The following is a 21,213-nucleotide window of genomic DNA, read 5'->3' as shown; positions in this document are numbered from 1 at the left end:
ACCTGTTTGTTTATGACGCTGTTCAAGATCAAAGATTATTTTATGTAACTCATCACATTTCCTCCATTTTTTTTGCTGTTCCTATTGCAATCAGTATTCCCCTAATATAGGCCTTGTGAGCCTCCCATACTAATTATTCTGACATATGTTCTGAGCTGTTTGTTTTAAAATACAGCTCTAGCTCCTCTTTAATCCTGTCTGCGACCTCTACATCTTGTATTAGATCTACATTAAGTCTCCAGATATTATTTCTCTTTTGCACTCCCTTTATTTTTAAGTTAATTGATACAGGGGCATGATCTGACAAGGTAACTATTCCTATATCAGAACCTGTCACTGCATCCAGTGATCTATGATGCACCAAAAATATGTTGATTCTTGAGTACGTCCCATGTACAGCGGAGTGGAATGTTTAGTCACGGATTTTCAGGTGTTGTATTCTCTAAACGTCCATCAATTGATGTTGGTGTAGTTACTTTTTAAGTGATTTCCATTGTGCTTTCTCAATCCGCTGCACACGTGACATACAATCGACTTCTGTGTCCAAACAGAGATTTAAATTCCCGGCCATAATTACCCTGCCTTTCTTAAAATCCATAAACTTCTCGATTACCCCCTTAAGGAATTTTATTGAGTTTTTGTTTGGTCCATAGATATTCCCTTTAGAATAGTCAACTTCGTTTATTTTGCCCCTGAGCAAAAGATAGCGCCCTTCTGGGTCTACTATTATCTCCCCAGGGACAAATCTTACTTCCCTGGCAAAACCTATGGCGACTCCCTTCGCACGTTTAGTCGGAGAGTCCCCATAGTACCATAGCGGGTAGTCGTGTGAGCAGATCTTAAGGTTTGAATCCTGCAAGATATGTGTCTCTTGTAGTAGTAGTACTACAACCGCTTTGAGATATTTTAGTTCTCTCAGAATATTACCCCTTTTTATGGGAGTGTTCAGCCCCTGTACATTATACGAAACCATTTTTAAAGTACCCATTTTATCTACCGGGTAATCGCCCTCCCCTCTCCCACCTTTTTACTGTTTAATCCTTATTGGTTCATGTAGTTCTTTTCAGTGTATTGGCAGGTTTTCAATAGGCATTGGTACATTGCCACATCCAGTATCCTATTTCTTTTAAGTAGGAGAGAACCCCACTCCATACCCGCCCTCCCTCCCTCACCAATCCCTTCCCCCAACTCACTTTCTGCCCCCCTCTCCCCCCAACCTCCCACTAACCGTCCCTCCCAAACCCTCTCCCCACACCCACCCCCTTCCAACTCAAAATGGGGGATTGCGGCCTTCCCAATGTCCAAAAATCTGTGGCCCTCCTTCTCCATCTGGCCCTACGGTTCACCCCCCGGAGGTTGAGCTCTCAAAGTGGGTCTCCACCGGGACTGCTGCCCTCCCCAAAATTGGTGGGGGAGAACCCCCATACCCCACCACTCCCCATTCATATTTCAATTACCACCTACCACCCCACCCCCCCCTCCTGCCACCCTCACAAAAAAAAACAATAATGTGGCACCCACATCAGTGGTACTCCTTTTTTTTTTACTCTGTTTTCCCTCCTTATTTCTACATTCCCCCCCTCTGCCTATCTCCTTTATTGCTTCGTTCTCTTCTTTCTTGAAATGAGGTGCCAAGTCTGTTGTTCAGTTGTATAGGGCGTCTTCTCTTGTGTTTCACTCCAGCCAGGAATCTCTAACAGTGGGATAACCAATCTTTTGCAGAACTTTCTGTTTTCCGTGAATCTTAAAGTTGCGGACCTGCCCTCTTTCCTCCCAATTAAACATGATGGAAAACCCCAGGAGTATTGAATACTGTGCGTTTTTAAATGTTTAAGTAGGGGTTTTAATATTCTCCTTCTGGAGAGGGTCGGAGTTGCTAGGTCCGGAAATATCTGTAGCTTGATTTCATTGTATATAGCGGGCTTATTAGATTTAAGGCTCTGCCAGATCTGATCTTTATCTTGAAAGTTATGGAATCTCGCGATCACGTCTCTCGGTATATCCCCTGCCATTTCTGCCGGTTTTCAGATCCGATGGATTCTTTCGAATTTTATTTTTTTATTTTCTGTTTTACCCAAAATGTGGCCGAATACTTTATCCAATTTTTCTTGGAGATCTTCCCCTTGCTGATCCGATAAACCTTGAATCCTCCGGTTTTCTTGATCTTCCAAACGGTACTTCATATTCCTTTGTTCCCTCTGTAACTCCTTCATCTGCTTTAACTCTGTCACTTCAGCCACTTGGTAATCCAATTTTTCTTCGGTTTCTTCTACTCTTCTTAGTATATGATTCATGTCCTCATGTAATATGGATATTTCATTTTTTAACGAAAGCTCCATCCCTGAGATAGATAGTTCTAATCTCGCGAACATCTCTGATAACTCTCCTTTTGATGGAGGTAGATCTTTATGACTTTATGGTTCCGTATGTTCCTTCTACTTCAGCCACTGTCTCTGCAATTGTAACAATTTCAGATTGCCTTCTCAGACCGTTTTTCTGTAGGCCCTCCGATACTTTACTTTTGGCCCCTAATATTTTGCTACGGCTATCTTTACTGCCGTTTTGAGTCATATATTTTTTTATAGAACCCGGGCTGGTGCTTATTTTGGGGGCATTTGCTGCAGCCCCCCTTACAGGTCTGCCTCTCATTCTTGCTTCCTTTTTTACTCCGGTATAGGGAAGACCGCAGAAAAGAGGTGAAAAAACAGACAAACCCTAGCCAAAGCTGATAGGGAATCCCTCTATTTGAAGGGAGTGAGGGTAGGTAGTGAGGGTAGGATAATTCTTTGACAGATTCCCCTCCTAGTCGCCAAAGCGATAGCAAACTCCTACTCTCCGATTGTTTTATGTTTCCTTATTTATTTTACTCCTTTCCCCTTATCACTTTTATACTTTTTCCCCTGCGTTTTCCTGCGTCCTCTCCCTTTCTCCCTTTTTTTTTTCCTCATCGGCCGATCAGATAGCTTTTCAGTTTGCGATTTTAATCAGTCCATTCAAATTAAGCAGCGGAGTAACAGAGTGAGAGTAAGACCAAAACCACAGTGGGTTTATATTATGCTAGTACTTTAGGTAAAATAAATTTTGTATCATGCATTTCTTGCTCTTTTTTTTTTTTTAAAGACCCACTTTCTTGCCTGGGGGGGGCATCCAAACTGTATTGTTGCGCACACCTTATGCTTGATATATGTTGCCATGTGGTGCTTATCATAGTGTGCTGTATTATAATACTGTCCTATACAACAATTTAGGCAATTTAGGCAGTAGCACAATGATCTTGCCGTTTAAAATATGGCAATACAGCAATTCCGCAACAAAAATCGTATATGACTTGGTTACATACCCACGTTGGGGAAATAAAAACAAAAAAATTGTCACAGTCCAATGCAGTCCCTCCAATACAACTCTTCAGGTAATGAACATTAAAGGAGATAGAGGTGACTCACCCTTTGTTGATTTTCTTAGTGAAGTTGTCTGAAGTTGAATGTCTGCTGAAATAATCCGTATTATGCCGGTTGTAACCTGGGGAACCTCAGAGGAGGAATACAGCCCGTGGTTAACAGTTGAATTTACACAAGCTGTTTTCCTTTAGGAGCCTGTGGCTTAGGGCTGGTTAGGGCTTTGTTGATGCAATCATGCCGATACAGTCTATACCCAATATGGTGTGCTCTGCGTGACTGTGTTCAGAGGCTGCAATCAGAGACCCGCAGGAAGGCACCTCTCTCCTATCCCCCTCGATGTCTCTCTCAGCAGCTCTCGCTATGTGCACCGTCCTCCATTCACTGCTGTGCACTGTTATGTAGTTGACGACCGCACGCTGCTCGCCCCTTCACTCCTACTCCCTCTCCTCTCCACTCTCCTGCCTCTGGCTTCAGGCTTCAGACACTCAGACTTCCTCTCTCCTCTGCTCCGCGCTCCAGCCTCCAAGCAGAGAGACCAGACGCTCGCTCGGAATGGGTGCAGAAGGGGGGGAGCACACAGGGGGGAAAGAGCACTCACTAATGCACTGCTTGCACCGATCGCTCCAAGCGGGCTGCAGGTTTTGCGAGGGGGGGTCAGCAATCACTCGGGGAGTTCGTGGAGCTCATGGGACTAGCAACAGCTCCCAACAGACTCCCGCATCAGGATGCCTCTTTAGATCAAGCGAAAGTTTATCATAACACCATGGTGCCCCTTTCAGTGAAACATCCGTTTGCTCTTGTTCAATCTGAACCCAGAGTTTGTTTATTGAGTGTCGATTCCAATCTATGAGTCTCCCCATATGTACAGCCTGATAGTATTTAAGTACATCTGGGAGCACTATTCCTCCACTATGTTTAAAGTAATGGGGTGGTATTTTGATCAGCAGAGTCTGAAATAAATATAGATACTTGGGTAGGATACTTATCTTTAAAAGATTACATCTAGCAAACCACAAATACAGTCTCTAGTTCCATGTTTCTAATAGAAAGCGTGTTCTAGTCAATAGGGGAGGAAAATTAAGTTCAAAAACTCGTAATAGATTGGAGGGGATATATGTTCCTAGATATTTCAAGGCTGTATCTGTCCACTTAAATCTAAAATGTATCTGTAAGGTCTGCAGCCTCTCGGTAGGAAGAAGACCTACCCCCATTGCCTCTGATTTGTTAAAATTGATCCTTAGATTGGATAATCGACCTTAAATTTTAAATTCTCAGATAAGATTCGGTAATGAAACCAAAGGGTTGGTGAGGGAGAAGAGCAAATCGTCCGCAAAAGCTGAGATTTTATGTTGCTCCTCTCTCACTCCAACTCCAGTAATGTCTGGGTTCAGGCGGATCCTACACAAAAACGGCTCCAGGGAGAGAACATAAAGAAGAGGGGACAATGGACACCCTTGCCTCGTCCCATTTGAGATAGGGAAAGGGTCTGAAAGAACGCCGTTAACTTTAACCTGTGCCGTCGGATGTGAATAAATCTTAAGGGATCCACTGCATCATATGTTCCCCCAGACCTACAGGGAGTGCAGAATTATTAGGCAAATGAGTATTTTGACCACATCATCCTCTTTATGCATGTTGTCTTACTCCAAGCTGTATAGGCTCGAAAGCCTACTACCAATTAAGCATATTAGGTGATGTGCATCTCTGTAATGAGAAGGGGTGTGTTCTAATGACATCAACACCCTATATCAGGTGTGCATAATTATTAGTCAACTTCCTTTCCTTTGGCAAAATGGGTCAAAAGAAGGACTTGACAGGCTCAGAAAAGTCAAAAATAGTGAGATATCTTGCAGAGGGATGCAGCACTCTTAAAATTGCAAAGCTTCTGAAGCGTGATCATCGAACAATCAAGCGTTTCATTCAAAATAGTCAACAGGGTTGCAAGAAGCGTGTGGAAAAACCAAGGCGCAAAATAACTGCCCATGAACTGAGAAAAGTCAAGCGTGCAGCTGCCAAGATGCCACTTGCCACCAGTTTGGCCATATTTCAGAGCTGCAACATCACTGGAGTGCCCAAAAGCACAAGGTGTGCAATACTCAGAGACATGGCCAAGGTAAGAAAGGCTGAAAGACGACCACCACTGAACAAGACACACAAGCTGAAACGTCAAGACTGGGCCAAGAAATATCTCAAGACTGATTTTTCTAAGGTTTTATGGACTGATGAAATGAGAGTGAGTCTTGATGGGCCAGATGGATGGGCCCGTGGCTGGATTGGTAAAGGGCAGAGAGCTCCAGTCCGACTCAGACGCCAGCAAGGTGGAGGTGGAGTACTGGTTTGGGCTGGTATCATCAAAGATGAGCTTGTGGGGCCTTTTCGGGTTGAGGATGGAGCCAAGCTCAACTCCCAGTCCTACTGCCAGTTTCTGGAAGACACCTTCTTCAAGCAGTGGTACAGGAAGAAGTCTGCATCCTTCAAGAAAAACATGATTTTCATGCAGGACAATGCTCCATCACACGCGTCCAAGTACTCCACAGCGTGGCTGGCAAGAAAGGGTATAAAAGAAGAAAAACTAATGACATGGCCTCCTTGTTCACCTGATCTGAACCCCATTGAGAACCTGTGGTCCATCATCAAATGTGAGATTTACAAGGAGGGAAAACAGTACACCTCTCTGAACAGTGTCTGGGAGGCTGTGGTTGCTGCTGCACGCAATGTTGATGGTGAACAGATCAAAACACTGACAGAATCCATGGATGGCAGGCTTTTGAGTGTCCTTGCAAAGAAAGGTGGCTATATTGGTCACTGATTTGTTTTTGTTTTGTTTTTGAATGTCAGAAATGTATATTTGTGAATGTTGAGATGTTATATTGGTTTCACTGGTAAAAATAAATAATTGAAATGGGTATATATTTTTTTTTTGTTAAGTTGCCTAATAATTATGCACAGTAATAGTAACCTGCACACACACATATCCCCCTAAAATAGCTAAAACTAAAAACAAACTAAAAACTACTTCCAAAAATATTCAGCTTTGATATTAATGAGTTTTTTGGGTTCATTGAGAACATGGTTGTTGTTCAATAATAAAATTTATCCTCAAAAATACAACTTGCCTAATAATTCTGCACTCCCTGTATATAACGCTGAACCGCCATCAAAAATTTTCAGTTAAGTCGATCAAATGCCTTTTCCGCATCTGTACTTATCATAACACATGGGGTACGCGTCTCCCGTACGACTTGGACAAGGTTTAACACTTTAATCGTATTGTCACAAGCTTCTCTGGATGGAATTAATCCCACCTGCTCCAGATGTATCATAGAGTGTAGATGTTGTGCAATTCGAGTGGCAGTGGTCTTCGTAAATAATTTAAGGTCACAGTTCAAGAGTGATATAGGCCTATAGATACTACAAGTGGGGTCCTTTCCATCTTTGAGAATTACAGTAACGTGTGCTTTTAAAGTATCTCTAGTGAAGGATGTATCCAAGCTTACTTTATTAAACAGTTACACCATATGGGGGCCTAAAGATTGGAAGACAATTCTTATAATACTGTATTGAAAACCTGTCTGGGCCTGGGGCTTTGCCTAATTTAGAGGTCCTGATTGCATTCTGAAGTTCGTCTGACATTGTCTCCATCTCAAGCCTGTTTGACCCACTGTTACATAACAGATGAGTCCATCAGTTCTGGTAAGAGTACCTCATTTGTTTACCGCATGAAGAGTGTGAAAATTTCAGCATTCAACTTGTTATTCCTGTATTCTGTGCCATCTTATGGGAAGGATTTCTTCACATTGTGTTCATTTTCACAAGCCTAGTATGTTTATTACCTAGTATGCCTAGTATGTTTATTACCTACTATTGATTGTTTAGCGCTGCACTATATATTTTCCTTTCTTGTATTACTAAATCAACTAGTGCTTGTACCTAATTGTACCTACATTTTGTATATAAATCATAGGCCTCTTTTGCATGGGTGTCATCCTTTCAGTCACATTTTCGCTAAGAAAAAAATTATTCTATTTGCATCAGTTTTTCATCTGTTTACATCCATTTAGCGTCCTTTTTTTTTTTTACATTTAGTTTTTTGTCATTTTTGTCAGTTTTTGATGCTGGATGAATGTAGATGGAGACAATGTCACTTCCTTTGTTGACAACTACCTGGATTACAAGTTAAAGTACATTAATATATATAAATCAAAATATTTAATAAAAAACAGGACAAAAAAAAAAACAGATGAATATCCATTTACATCCATTATTTAAATGGAACAAAACTGCAAACTTGTTCAGTTTAAAGAGGTGTCCTGAACAGAAACAGATGAACAACTGATGTAAACGGAAGACGTCCATTTACATCTGTTTGCCCATGGATAAAAACACATGGATAAAAAAAAAACACATGGATAAAAACACAAATCATTTGGTACCAGAAAATAGCTCTTATATATTTATTTATTTATTTATTTATTTTATCTGTCTAATTAGCTATTTGCCTAGAGTTCAGCTTTAAAGTGACTCTTGCCATTCCTCTTGCTATCCCTTTTAACAGCATATGTGCATGTTGCAGCAATGAAAGCTTCTTTTAGACAGGAGATGAAATTCAACCAGTCTCTTCATTCCTTAGTCTCTCTCCGTCCCAGTGGTCACTGTAAGCACAGCCCAGAACCTAATGTATAGAGTGCAGGTGTTTCGTCAGATTCGGCGACCCATCAGAATTGGTAACGAAAGTGACGTTCCGTCGCCGCCATCTTGCTACACCCCGCACTCGTCCATAGTAAGGATACACTGAGAAGGGGGAAAGCAGACATCTTGTTACACCCACCAGAGTTTTGCATTTTACACTTATTTTAACAGGAAAGTGAGTTGTCTGTGTATCCTTACTATGGAGGATAGCGGGGTATAGCAAGATGGTGGTGATGGAACGTCACTTCCATTACCAATTGTGACGGGTCGCCATAGCTAACGAAACACAGACACAATAATTTACATGGTTGTGCCATCTAGGAAAATAATTTTAGTCCAGGAAGTATATAGTGATCCAGAATGATGCCTGAACAAAGATGATGCTTGGCTCTTCAGTAAAATGATAGCTGAGGCCATTGTCAAGAAGTGTACTGTGATCTCTGAGAGGCATAAAATACCTGCAAGTAAACCTTCATGAGTTATGATTATACAGTACTTTACTTGGGATACAAGCATGTAAAATCTGAAGCCAAGTTTTGACCAGTTGAGCTCTCACACCTGTACACTGCCTATGGACATGAGCAGTCTTTACATGTCTGCTGTGGACCTTGCAAAAAAAAAAAAAATGTCATTACTTAAAATAACAAATATATGATTTTTTTTTTCTTTTTTGACAAACAAGGTTTTATCTTGCTAATATTATCTTGCAAAAATGTTTTAATTTGTTTATACAATCCGTCTGACAAATCGCGTCCCGTTCTGTTCAATGGAACCGCTCTAATAGGAGCAACTCAAGTCGCTCCGACTTAGAAAAAGGTTCTTGTACGACTTTAGGGGCGACTTGTATTGACTTCAATACAGAACTCATTTTGCAAGTCGCCTCTGAAGTCGTCTTGAGATCGCCTTGCCGAGTCGCCCCCAAAGTGGTGCCGCCCCTGTGTGAACCGGCTCTTATTCTATCATTTGTGACATTTTAATTGACACTTAAATTATAATTCCAAGGGACATGAAAGGAAACTATACTTTAAGGGCCAGATTCACAATGGAGATACGACGGCGTATCTGCTGATACGCCGTCGTATCTCTGTTTCTATCTATGCGACTGATTCATAGAATCAGTTACGCATAGATAGCCAGAAGATCCGACAGGTGTAATTGTTTTACATTGTCGGATCTTAGGATGCAATACCGCGGCCGCCGCTAGGGGGAGTTCGCGTCGTAAACTAGCGTTGGGTATGCAAATTAGGAGTTACGGCGTTTCACGACGGATTTTCACGTTCGCTACGTCGCCGCTAGTCTAGTTTCCCTTCGCAAAGTTAGTCGTCGTTTTAGGTGCCCTGGGCCATATTCTCAGAAGAGTTACGACGGAGTATCTCAGGATACTCCGTCGTATCTCTGTTTTTTGACCCGCGTATCTATGCGAGTGATTCCTAGAATCATTTTTGCATAGATACGCTGAAGATCCGACAGGTGTAAGTCACTTACACTGTCGGATCTTAAATGTAATTCGCCGCCGGCCGCTAGGCGGCGTTTACGTTCAGGTCTCATTTGTTTATGCAAATGAGCCTGATACGCCGATTCCCGAACGAATTTGCGTCGCGTAGCCGTCGCTTACGTCGTTTGCGTAAGCATAAACTTACCCCTGCTATATGAGGGGTAAGTTTACGCAAGTCCGCCGTATCCATGTTAAGTATGGCATCGGGTCCGCGTCGTCTTTTCCCGTCGGGTACGCCGTTTTTCTAAGTCGTTCTTGAATACGACTTTACGTCAATGACGCACACGTCGGCGTCATTGACGTTTTCCGCCGAGAACTGGAGCATGCGCACTGGGCTATTTTTAGCCCGGCGCATGCGCAGTTCGATCGAAACGGGGGCGCGCTTAATTTAAATATAAGCCGCCCCCTTTGAAATACGCGGGGATACGCCGGGCCTTTTACACTACGCCTCCGCAAACTACGGAGCAAGTGCTTGAGGAATACGCCACTTGCTCCAGTAAGTTGCGGCGGCGTAGTGTAAATGGCTTACGCTACGGCCGCCGCAAATGTAGGAGAATATGGCCCCCTAACTTTAGTCAGCAAGCGTATTGCTGTCTAAAGTATGGCCGTCGTTCCCGCGTCGAAATTTAAAAATCAACGTCGTTTGCATAAGCCGTCCGGGAATACGGAATTACGCTACACGCGTCGCCGTTCGAAAAAATGACGTCACGGCGCGCAATGCACGACGGGAGTTCGGAAACGGAGCATGCGCGGTAAGTCCGGCGCGGGAGCGCGCCTAATTTAAATGGCACACGCCCATTTAAATTGGCCCGCCTTACGCCGGAGGCCGCCGGCGTAGGTTTTCATCGCAAGTGCTTGGTGAATCAGGCACTTGCGATGAAAAATTGCGGCGGTGTAACGTATCTACGATACGTTACGCCGCCGCTCTTCTATGTGAATCTGGCCCTAAGTACTCAATTGTGTTTACTATTGCCAATTTTTTTTAATAAAATGATTGCTAGATTAAGTATTCTATAAAGAAGAGAGGGAGAGCAGAGAGAACCACTGCTATTGGGCACAGCTCTGGCTTGAGCTCAGGCTCAGGTAAGTATTTTGGAGGGGGAAGCTTGGGGGGAACCTGTGCACAGAAGGTTTTTTACCTTAATGCGGAGAATGCATGAAAGTAAAAAAAAAAACTTCTACCTTTTATAGCCACTTTAAAACTAGAATATTTCAAAGATCACCCTCATTCTTACCACAGGGTGGACCTATCATTGTTGCATACCCACATATATTTTGAAAGCACACTGTAATGTGAGGCTACCATGTCAGCTGATTAAAGTTTTGCCTATAAAGTCATCAATGGTGTGCAGTTTTTTTGGGGGGGATTATGCTGAGTGCTGTCAAAAGAACTCTGAATCTGCCCATCAAAGTCTGTTGGCACAGACCTTTACAATTTGTTAAATTAGTTAGGAGTTTTTATTATTTTAATGTTACTTAAAATGCTTGCTTTGGTATATCAGATGATTTGCTTTATTATCTCTCCTTGAGATACAAGTGTATTTACCTAATCAATTCTGTAAGAGTTTTATTTCATTCTCATGTCATTATTTAGGGTCTTCAGCATCACTGGATCCTCCCTGTAGCCTATCTGTTTGACAGTGAATACCATTTTCGTGTAGCCACCCCGGTAAGTAGCCCTGTGCTTAGAATACAACAAATAACTAAAATAAACAACACAGCTATTATCTGTATAGCTCAATGGTAGTAGGTAACTTAGACTCTATTTTTATTAATAATCATGATGGCTGTGAGGATGAAATAGTAGTACCTGTTTAATGATAGATTACATTGTCACGCCTTTTTTCCCTCCATAACCTATACAAAAATGAGGGGATTAAATCCATTGTTAGCTCTGAGTCATATCTATGTCATAACTTTTGAAGGTGGGATGGGGTTTTTCTGTTGAAGTACAAGAAGACAGTGGAGGCCCACTGCCCTTATTGGAGAAACTGATTTGGATAGTGCATGGTTAGCTTTAGATGGAAATTTCTCTTACCTATATGATATTTCCTCTCATACTGTTGTACCTCCAAGAAAGGGAATAAAGGGCTCTTCGGTGGCACAAGGACAGCATGGGTGTTTTAACCTATTGCCACTCTATCCAAAACATAACAAAATGGTTTGAGCTGTAAATACACTTTAAAGCCCAACCATAGGAAAAATATAAATCAAACCCCATTCAAGTGACTCACTTGAATCTTCTCATCGGGAGCAGCGATCAGTGACCTGTCACAGTAAGCCCGGTCATTTGGCTGCCAAATGGTCCGGGGCTAAAGTGGTTAACTAACTCTTCTCTTTATGTACTAAGTGACCAGGCATATATTTCCGTAACACTAGTCCACTTCCAGTCACTGACAGAGATGGACAGCTAGGGAGGGAGTCCAAACACTAACCCCCTTGCTGCCAGAAAACCTGACACCTTCAAGGTACCAAGAAAAACCCCAGGAGCCTCTGGTGGCAAAATCATTCACCCCTTCCCCCTGACCTGACAGCCAGATGCTAACTATACATACAGTAGGCTACCTGCCTACATGTGGCTGGGTCATTATCTGCCCTGTATTTGCCCATATACAGTGGGCATGAATATGTGCAGTTACAAAATGACAGCATTCTAGCAGGCTCAGATCCTAGTCCTAACAGGGCCAAGTTCATCACTGCCAGATAGGACATGAACAGAACAGAACTTTACATAAGTTTAACATGTCCATTAACATGCATTTACATTTTAAGAAGTTTACTGTAGTGTTTAGAGACCTGTTTAGGGTAAAAAAAACAGGCTCAAGCTAGATTTCTTGCAATACTCCAAAGATTAGGGGGGATTGTCAGCTCCTATATTTCCTTGCAGCTCAAATTCAACACATTACGGGTTGGGTAAGACGTGGCCCTCATGTGCCCTCTCATAACACTAATTCTTTACTCCATGGCCAAAACTCACTACAGGCATTGTTTTTCTTAATGTACAATCCACAATTCCCACATCACATTTGATGTATAAAGTGTGGCAGGCAGCTCTTTTAGGAATTACTGGATATAGTACGTATACCCCACTGATTAATGATATGTTGGCTGAACTTTCTCAGCTGGAAGGTTTAACTTTCCATGAATTAAAAAATAAAAAAAAACAGTAAAGTTAGCCCAATTTTTTTGTATAATGTGAAAGATGATGTTACGCCGAGTAAATAGATACCTAACATGTCACACTTTAAAATTGTGCACACTCATGGAATGGCGCCAAACTTCGGTACTTAAAAATCTCCATAGGCGATGCTTTAAAATGTTTTATAGGTTACTATTTTCAAATTACAGAGGAGGTCTAGTGCTAGAATTGTTGCACACGCTCTAACGCACGCGACGATACCTCACATGTGGGGTTTGAACAGCGTTTACATATGTGGACGGGACTTGCATGCGTGTTCACTTCTACACAAGAGCTATCGGGGACAGGGGCGTTTAAAAAAAAAATGTTTAATTTTATTTTTATTTGACTTCATTTTTTTATTTTTACACTTTTTATTCCTATTACAAGGAATGTAAACATCCCTTGTAATAGAAATCACTGTGACAGGTCCTCTTTATGGAGAGATGTGGGGTCAATAAGACCCCACATCTATCCTCCAGGCTTACAAGCATGAAATCGGTGAAAAAAAAATCAACGATCACATGCCAACAGCTGCAATTGCGGCTTTTTTTACTTGTGGATACCGCGCGTGATGTCATAACGTCGCGCCCGGGCCTCCGACGGTCATAGAGATGACTGGTGACCATCTGGTCACCAGTCATCTCTATGCTTCCCAGACAGCGCCGGCCGATTCGCTCTCCGGGCAACCAATGGCACGGGAGAGCCTGGGGAAGCACCGGATGGCGGTGTCACTTACAAATCTACTTCCCCCTCTCCTCTTCTTTTCTCCGTTGGGGTCCCCAAGGTTCTGTTTTTGTCTCTCTCCTTTTCTCAATATATACCTCCTGCCTGGGTCAGTTGTTTGCCTCCCATGGCTTTCAATATCATCTCTATACTGGCAACACCCACATTTATCTCTCTGCCCCTCAGCTCACTCCATCTGTCTCCTCACGCATCACCAACTTACTAACAAACATATAAGCCCGGATGTCACATCACTTACACAAACTTACCCTATTCAAAACCAAGCTCATAATTTTTCCTCCCCACGTGCCTCTTCTCCTGATTTCTTTGTTAAAATCAATTGCTCAACTATAAACCTGTCCCACCACGCTAAGGTCCTAGGTGTGATCCTGGACTCTGAACTATCCTTTCGGCCCACCATCCAATCGCTGTCCAAAGCTTGCCACCTCAACCTTTAGGACAGTGGTTCTCAACCTGGGGGTCGGGACTCCCTCGGGGGTCGAATGGCGATTTGCCAGGGGTCACTGAATCCTGGGCTGTTTCAGAAGCCTACACCACTCTCCTAGCCTTTTTGCGACCGAGCCAAAAACACAGTGAGTAACACTACCTGTGATTATAGTTGCCATTAAAAGTCCCCACTACAGTTTTCAGATCAGCAGATGACCTTGATCAAGAGCACCCAAGTTGGCTGATCAGAACTTCCCGCCAGCACTGCCATTGATCCCAACTCCCTGCCAGCACTGTCACTGATCCCACCCCTCACCAGCACTATCACTGATCCCACCCCTCACCAGCACTGTCACTGATCCCACCCCTCACCAGCACTGTCACTGATCCCACCCCTCACCAGCACTGTCACTGATCCCACCCCTCACCAGCACTGTCACTGATCCCACCCCTCACCAGCACTGCCACTGATCCCACCCCTCACCAGCACTGTCACTGATCCCACCCCTCACCAGCACTGCCACTGATCCCACCCACACCAGCACTGTCACTGATCCCACCCCCCACCAGCACTGCTGCTCATCTCATTCCCTCCACCAAGGAGTAAGAGAAGGAATACAAATAGAGAATACATGGAAAGGAGAGAAAGAGGGGGAGGAACAAAGAAAAAATGGAGAGAAAGAATAGGATGGGAAGAAAAAAACAAGAAATTAGGATATAGAGAGATAAAAGGGAAAGAAAGGAGAACAAAAAGAAAGATTGGTATAGCCTAGAATGTACCATAGGGGTTTTAATACTGTTCGAGTGGAAGGGACCCAGGGAGCACTAAATGTCCCTGGGTTAGGGGCGCAAATTACTTGGCCTGCCTTGGGTATTGACAACCCACGCTACGAAAATAATTTTGCTGTTAGGGGTCCCCACAACTTTGGAAAATGTATTAAGGGGTCACGGCACTAGCACGGTTGAGAACCACTGCTTTAGGACATCTCCAAGATGCGCCCCCTCCTAACCAATGTCACCACGAAGCTTCTAATCCACTCCCTGGTCATCTCTCGCCTCAACTACTGCAACTCCCTCCTTATTGGCTTACCTCTAAATAGGCTACACCCATTCAGTCCATAAAGAACGCTGCTGCCAGGCTCATCCACGTTATAAACCACTCGGCTTCTGCTTCCCCTCTCTGCCAATCCTTCCATTTGCTGCCACTCAACTAAAAAATTAAATTCAAGATACGATAATTTACAAAGCTACCCACAACCTGGCCCCAAGCGACATCACTAACCTAGTCTCAAAATACCAACCTAATCGTTCTTTTTGCTCTTCCCAAGACCTCCTGCTCTCTAGCTCTCTTTTCACCTCATCCTGTGCTCATCTCTAGGGCTTCTCCCGAGCCTCTCCTCTGGAATGCTCTATCCCAATTTGTCCGACTATCTCCTACTTTTTCAACTTTCAGACGATCCCTGAAAACTCATCTCTTCAGCGAAGCCTATCTGGCCCCACCTAACAACTGTACACTTATTTTCTCCATCAGCACATCCCCCACAGTTATTACCTCTTGTATCTCTTGACCCTCCCTCTTGAAGCTTTAATGAGCAGGGCCACCTGATTCCTACTGTATTAAAGTGTATTGTATTTGTACTGTCTACCCTGACAGTACAAATACAATAGTTGTGAAGCGCTGCATAAACTCTTGGCGTTATACATAAATCCTCTATTATAATAATAATAATAATAATTTACTATTACTTGTGGGATAACTGTCAACTTATTATATAGTATATATGATGTATGGGTGTCATATTCACTTAAGAATGATACTCTGTGTGCTCAGTGCTGTTCTTTGGCCTTCATGTGCTTTTTTACTTTCTTTGTCATTTTCAGTTTTTCTGTCCTGAGTGACAGCTTGTCCCTACCTTGTTATATACTTGAAAAATCACTTTGCCTTTAAATTAAATTTGAATAAAACATGCGTTCCCATAACCCATCTTTTTTATGTGCAATACATTACAGAAACGCATTACTGCACACATTTTTGCAATGTGCAATTATGAATGGGCCCTTATGCATAAACTTGTGGTATGAAAGAGAGCCGATAGAGAAGTAATTGTCCCCCATCCTGTTGGCTTCCAGGCATCCTTTTTCTTTTCTTTTTACACGAAGTTAAAGAATACCAACAAAACAATATTGTAGCACTCTGACTCAGCAGGAAAGCAAAAAAGAAAGAAGAGAAACTCGAAAGCAAATATTTATGCTATATTTACAACAATTGTTTCTTTTCTTTTTACAGGATCTTGCAAATTGTTCAACGGATCCAAACTTTGCTGGAATCCTGTACACAGACTATAATTTTTACTTTTATCGAGATTGCAACTAGAACTCCATAATGATATGTTTTTTTTAATGCTAAACAATTACATTAAATAATAATTGTGTTGCCCTGGCTTGCACAACCTGCAGTATGTTTGCATCACAGCTACTGTATGCCATTTTTACTTTGTTACATTATTTTTTTTTAAACTGATTAATGTAATAAGAAGCAAATAGAGAGTTGATGTGTAAATAGTAAAGGGGCCCATGTTTTCTGTTATCTAGTTTAGAGATTCCCCAATTCCACATCGTTTCTTATGAAGAAAGATTGTATTTTTTGAGTTTTGAGTCTCTGGGGGCTCTTTTTCACTTGCTTCGACTTCAACACACACATTAAAATGCATACTGCTTCAACATGATTTTTTTATGTGTTTTCGATGCTTCTGCGGTGCTTCAGTGGTACTTTTTTAAAGCTTTAATGAATCTTGGCAGATGCCCTGTGTGTGAAGTACAATAGCCTACATAGAAGTCTAGGAGCTCACTTGCAGCACCTAAAGCTTTTGGGAGGCTTTTATTCAGTTTTAGCTTTGCTTTTTATTCAAGTATGAGATATCAACACACACTGTCATCTGCCAAGCTTTATTAAAGCTTCAAAAAAAGTATCACTGATGCATCATTGAAGCACCAGGAGGCATCATCAAAGCACCACCTAAGCATCCAAAAAACATTTTTAAGCGGTAGGCACTTTAATGTGTGTTGAAGTTGAAGCAAGTGTAAAAGATCCCTTGCTTAAGAATAAACACTGTGTGCGGTAGTGTAGACTATTGTATTTGGCACTCAAGGTGACAAGCCATGTTACGCCTAATGTATCCTGCATGTTTCAGTCCAAAACCCAGATAAGGTCTTACAAATATACATTTCTATATTGCTTTATTTTCTAAGCACAAACGTGAGAATATAATACGTTGCTTGCCAGCCCATATAATTTGATTCCAAATACAAGTGTGCCATTCATTTACTGATCAAATGGGAAATTCGAAGTTGGTGATTTTCTTCCAAGCTTCAATTGTGTTTCTAAAAGCTGAACTCCAGGTAAATAGAAAATACAAAAATGAATGCATTTTTTTTGTATTCATTATTACATTATTAAATACATTTTTAAATGAAAACTGGATTTGACCTGGTGTCATCCTCTTGCAGTTCACCGTATAGTGAAGCAAAAAGCAAGGAGCTGTCAAGTTTTGCTACAACACTCATGTGCATCAAAAGACATGCTAATAGGAGGAGAGAGCAATGTGACAGAGAGATGAGTTCATCAATCAGAGGCTTGGGGAGGGAGAAGGCCTGTATGTGTAACTTTACTACAGGAATGTAGAAAGGAAAATCTGATTTTGTGCCCTTCAGTGCTGTGCTGTGTGGCAAAGCTGTGCAAATAGATTGGACAAAAATACACATCCTTTGGCAGGTAAACTTTTCAATGTGTTTTTTCTGTGCATTTATTTAGTTGTTTGGCTGGAGTTCAGCTTTAAAACCTGTTCTTTTGTTTTATATATTATTTCCTCTTTTTATACTTACAGTAATAACCCTTACTCACCTATGATTCAAGGGTGAACTTGACAGACAAAAGTCCTCCTAATGTATGAAATGCGAAAATTATAAATATTTAATATTTCTTAATTACTCTTAATTACTCTTAATTATTAATTTTTAAGAGCATATTAAGACAAATTTGTGGAGGCATTTTTAATTACCTTTTTATAATAAATAGTAGGCACCCAATATAGCAGTCTTGCTCCCCGGAATGTAGGCACCTACCAGCTTCTTGATCAGTAAACCATACCCTGCTTGCCCCCTCCAAAGTATCCTACTATTGCTACCTGGTGATGGTAAGGCACACAGTGGTTGATTTATTAAAGGCAAGACTGAGCACTTTGCAAAGTGCAGTTGCTTCAGAGCTTAGTAAATGAGCATAAGCTCTGCTGAGTTCTATCACTTATGCAAGCAAAAATTCAGTTTTTTACATTTTCCTTGCATGTGATTGAGTATTCTTTGCAAAGTGAAGCTTTACCTCATTTACTAAGCTCTTGAGCAACTGCACTTTGCAAAGTGCACAGTCTATTTGTAAATCAACCCCATAGTGTGGAGAGGAGTCTAAGCAAGCAAAACTCATTTGTATTTGTATCCTGGGGTGGACGGGTGCCACATGGATCACTGTTCATCGCACATAAGGATTGTTTAAACAAAAGTTTCCCCATATCAACACTTCTAACCCATGTGTTAAACGGTCATAATGTGTTTCCTTGCCTGTTTTGCAAATTAATACAATATTCATTCTATGTTATTTTTTAATATGTACCTTTAAATAGTTTATCTGTCATGATTTAGTGAAAAGCAAATGTTTTCAGCTTGGCACCTGGACTTTCAAGGTAAAAGAGCAACGTACATTAACAGCTGAAGAATAAAAATGGATGACTTTTTTTTCAATTGAAATATGCACGTAAATAACCTTATCAATGTACTGTATGTTCAGGTTTTGGAGATCTTTTTTATGTATACTTTGTAATTATACATGTAAACGGGGAAGCCATATTTGCTTTTTTACATACAAAGGCTCAATGATTGTTTTTTTACTGTTCCACTCCGTGCCAATCAGACCAGGCCTGCGGGAGGTTTCTTTATAAAGAATGTTTTGTATTAACTACTATTATATTTGACTAATTTGACATCTATTGGGTTCCAAAAGTGCTGTTCTGAATTACCATATTTATTCTACCACAATGAATAGCAATTAGCAAACTGTCATTAGCAAACAGTTTACTACCCCAAAAAAATGAAACAATTTAAATTGTCGAAGAAGACTAAGAAAGAAAAAGCCCTTCAAGAGTGTCACTGTGCAGCCTACCAGCAGCAGGACATAAGAGAAATATATTTTTTTATAAATTGTTTATTTATTAATTTTTCAAAGCGTACAGATATGATTGTACATTTAAAAAAAAAAAAAGACAGTGTCCATGGAAAAAGGAGAAGTTACGATAATCAGAAAAACAATAGGTATAGGGTAATATGAGGAAAAACAATATTAATACATCATGGTACTAATGACATGACTGTGAAGACAGAATCAAGAGGAATCTGAACATTGCCTATTTTATACAGACCTAAGATGATTAGCACAAATGTTATATCATTGTGGCGTTGGAGGTTGCGTCTGATTATTATATACGAGAGATATTTTATTATTAGATTGTAAGTTCACAGGAGCAGTGCCCTCCTAACCCTCTTGTATTGAATTGTATTGTTGCTGTAATGTCTCCCTTTATATAGTAAAGCTCTGCACAAACTGTTGGCACAAAGTTAATCCTGTATAATAATAATAATAATAATAAAAATATTACTGATGCTAAAAGCAGACTTTTACACTGCAATACATTGCAATGCACTAATGTAACTCCTCTCCAGTGCATGTGCATTGCAATGCACCAAAACGCACAGTAGCACACTACTGTGCATTGTGGAGTGCTGCTTTGCCAAAAATATTGCCTGTCCATTTTCTTGAACATTTTGGTGCATTGCCAGTCAAATCATTTGAATGGGCTGCCTTAAAGGAGAAGTACAGCCAAAGCTTGTTTGGCTGTATTTTTCCTGTGGGTCACAGGAGTGCAGTTCATTGCATTCACTGCATTCCTGTGATCTGTCTTTAGCAAACAGCGCGCTGAAGCCCGCTGTCAGCTGATGTCACATAGCCAGTCCAGGCTTGGGCAAGATCATGAAAATTTAACCGGCGCCCGGCTCAGCCTCTCAGTAAGCTGTTGAGAGCCCTTTTAACTTGTTAAAAAATTTGCATGATCTTATATGCGTTAACTCACCAGGCCACAAAGATGTGAATGGGCCTTGAATGTTCATGCAAACTGGCATGCTGCTTTTTTCAGCATTTTACCATTATTACTGCACTGTGACTGATTGTGATTTCATGCATGTGTCCGTTTCCACAGACGAAACACCCAAAAATACTACAATTATTTTTTGCTAAAATTTTTGCAATGTAAATAATTTTCCCACAAATTGTTCTCTTTTCCTCAACAAAGTGACGTTCATTTTAAGATTTAATTTATTATACTTTAGCTGGCATATCACTAGATGTTTTTTCTTAAATTGTTTTTACAACTACAAAAAAAAAATGGCAGCATTGAAACAAGAAATTAAATATTTATATACATATATCAACTTTTCTCAGATTTTATGTATAAATTGTTGTAAAGAAATGCATATGTTATACTTTATTTGCAATGATGTTTGGGCAAAACTGTATTGTGTGAATGACAAAATCAGGTCAATGTATTTAAAATGGAACTGAGTGAGTGAGTGAAAAACGTATATAGCGCTGCACATGCGAACTGAATCGCCTCTGGGCACTTGTTTGACCATTTCTCCTTTGACCTCAAAAGAGGTGGGTTTTGATCTTTCTCCTAAAGTCCAAGTGGTTCTCCTCCAACCAAATGGATGTTGGTAAAGTGTTCCAAAGTCGAGGGCCTTGGACAGCAAATCTTCTTTCTCCTTTGGACTTGTATCTGGTTTTGGGGATTTGGAGTAGATTTTGGTTGGAGGATCGTAGCGTGCGATTAGGGTTGTAAGCTTTTATTTTTTAGCATAGATATTTGGGCACAATTCCCCAAATACATTTATGCGTCAGACAGAGTGCTTTGAAAGTGATTCTGTCTTTCACTGGCAGCCAGTGAAGGCTTTTCATTGAGGGTGAGATTGATTCCCACGCTTTTTTCCCAGTCACAAGTCGCACGGCCGTGTTCTGAACGACCTGCAGGCGAGTGATTTGGTACTTAGGGAGTACGAGGTAAAGGGCATTTGCATAGTCAAGTCTGGAGTTAACAATAGTTCCCACCACGACTTCTATGTCTTCTTTAGGAATAAATGGAATAAGTCTGCGTAGTAGGCACAGCAGATGGTGCAATCCGCTG

At 41.3% G+C, this 21,213-nt stretch overlaps 1 protein-coding gene across 3 annotated transcripts in view; it reads left to right on the top strand.

Moving 5' to 3' along the window:
• Window positions 1–17,912, top strand: part of MYRFL (myelin regulatory factor like) — a 180,448-nt gene extending 162,536 nt beyond the window's left edge. For all 3 annotated transcript variants that reach the window (XM_040344013.1, XM_040344015.1, XM_040344016.1), the window contains 2 exons: window positions 11,177–11,251; window positions 16,221–17,912. In XM_040344013.1, coding sequence (XP_040199947.1) covers window positions 11,177–11,251; window positions 16,221–16,307 — 162 coding nt within the window. In that variant the 3' untranslated portion in view covers window positions 16,308–17,912. The remainder of the gene's footprint in view (window positions 1–11,176; window positions 11,252–16,220) is intronic.
• Window positions 17,913–21,213: the final 3,301 nt, after the last annotated feature.

The sequence above is a fragment of the Rana temporaria genome, chromosome 3 (genome assembly GCF_905171775.1).
Source record: "Rana temporaria chromosome 3, aRanTem1.1, whole genome shotgun sequence".
In the NCBI taxonomy this organism is placed as follows: Eukaryota; Metazoa; Chordata; class Amphibia; order Anura; family Ranidae; genus Rana; species Rana temporaria.
This window is presented reverse-complemented; position numbering and strand designations above follow the sequence as displayed.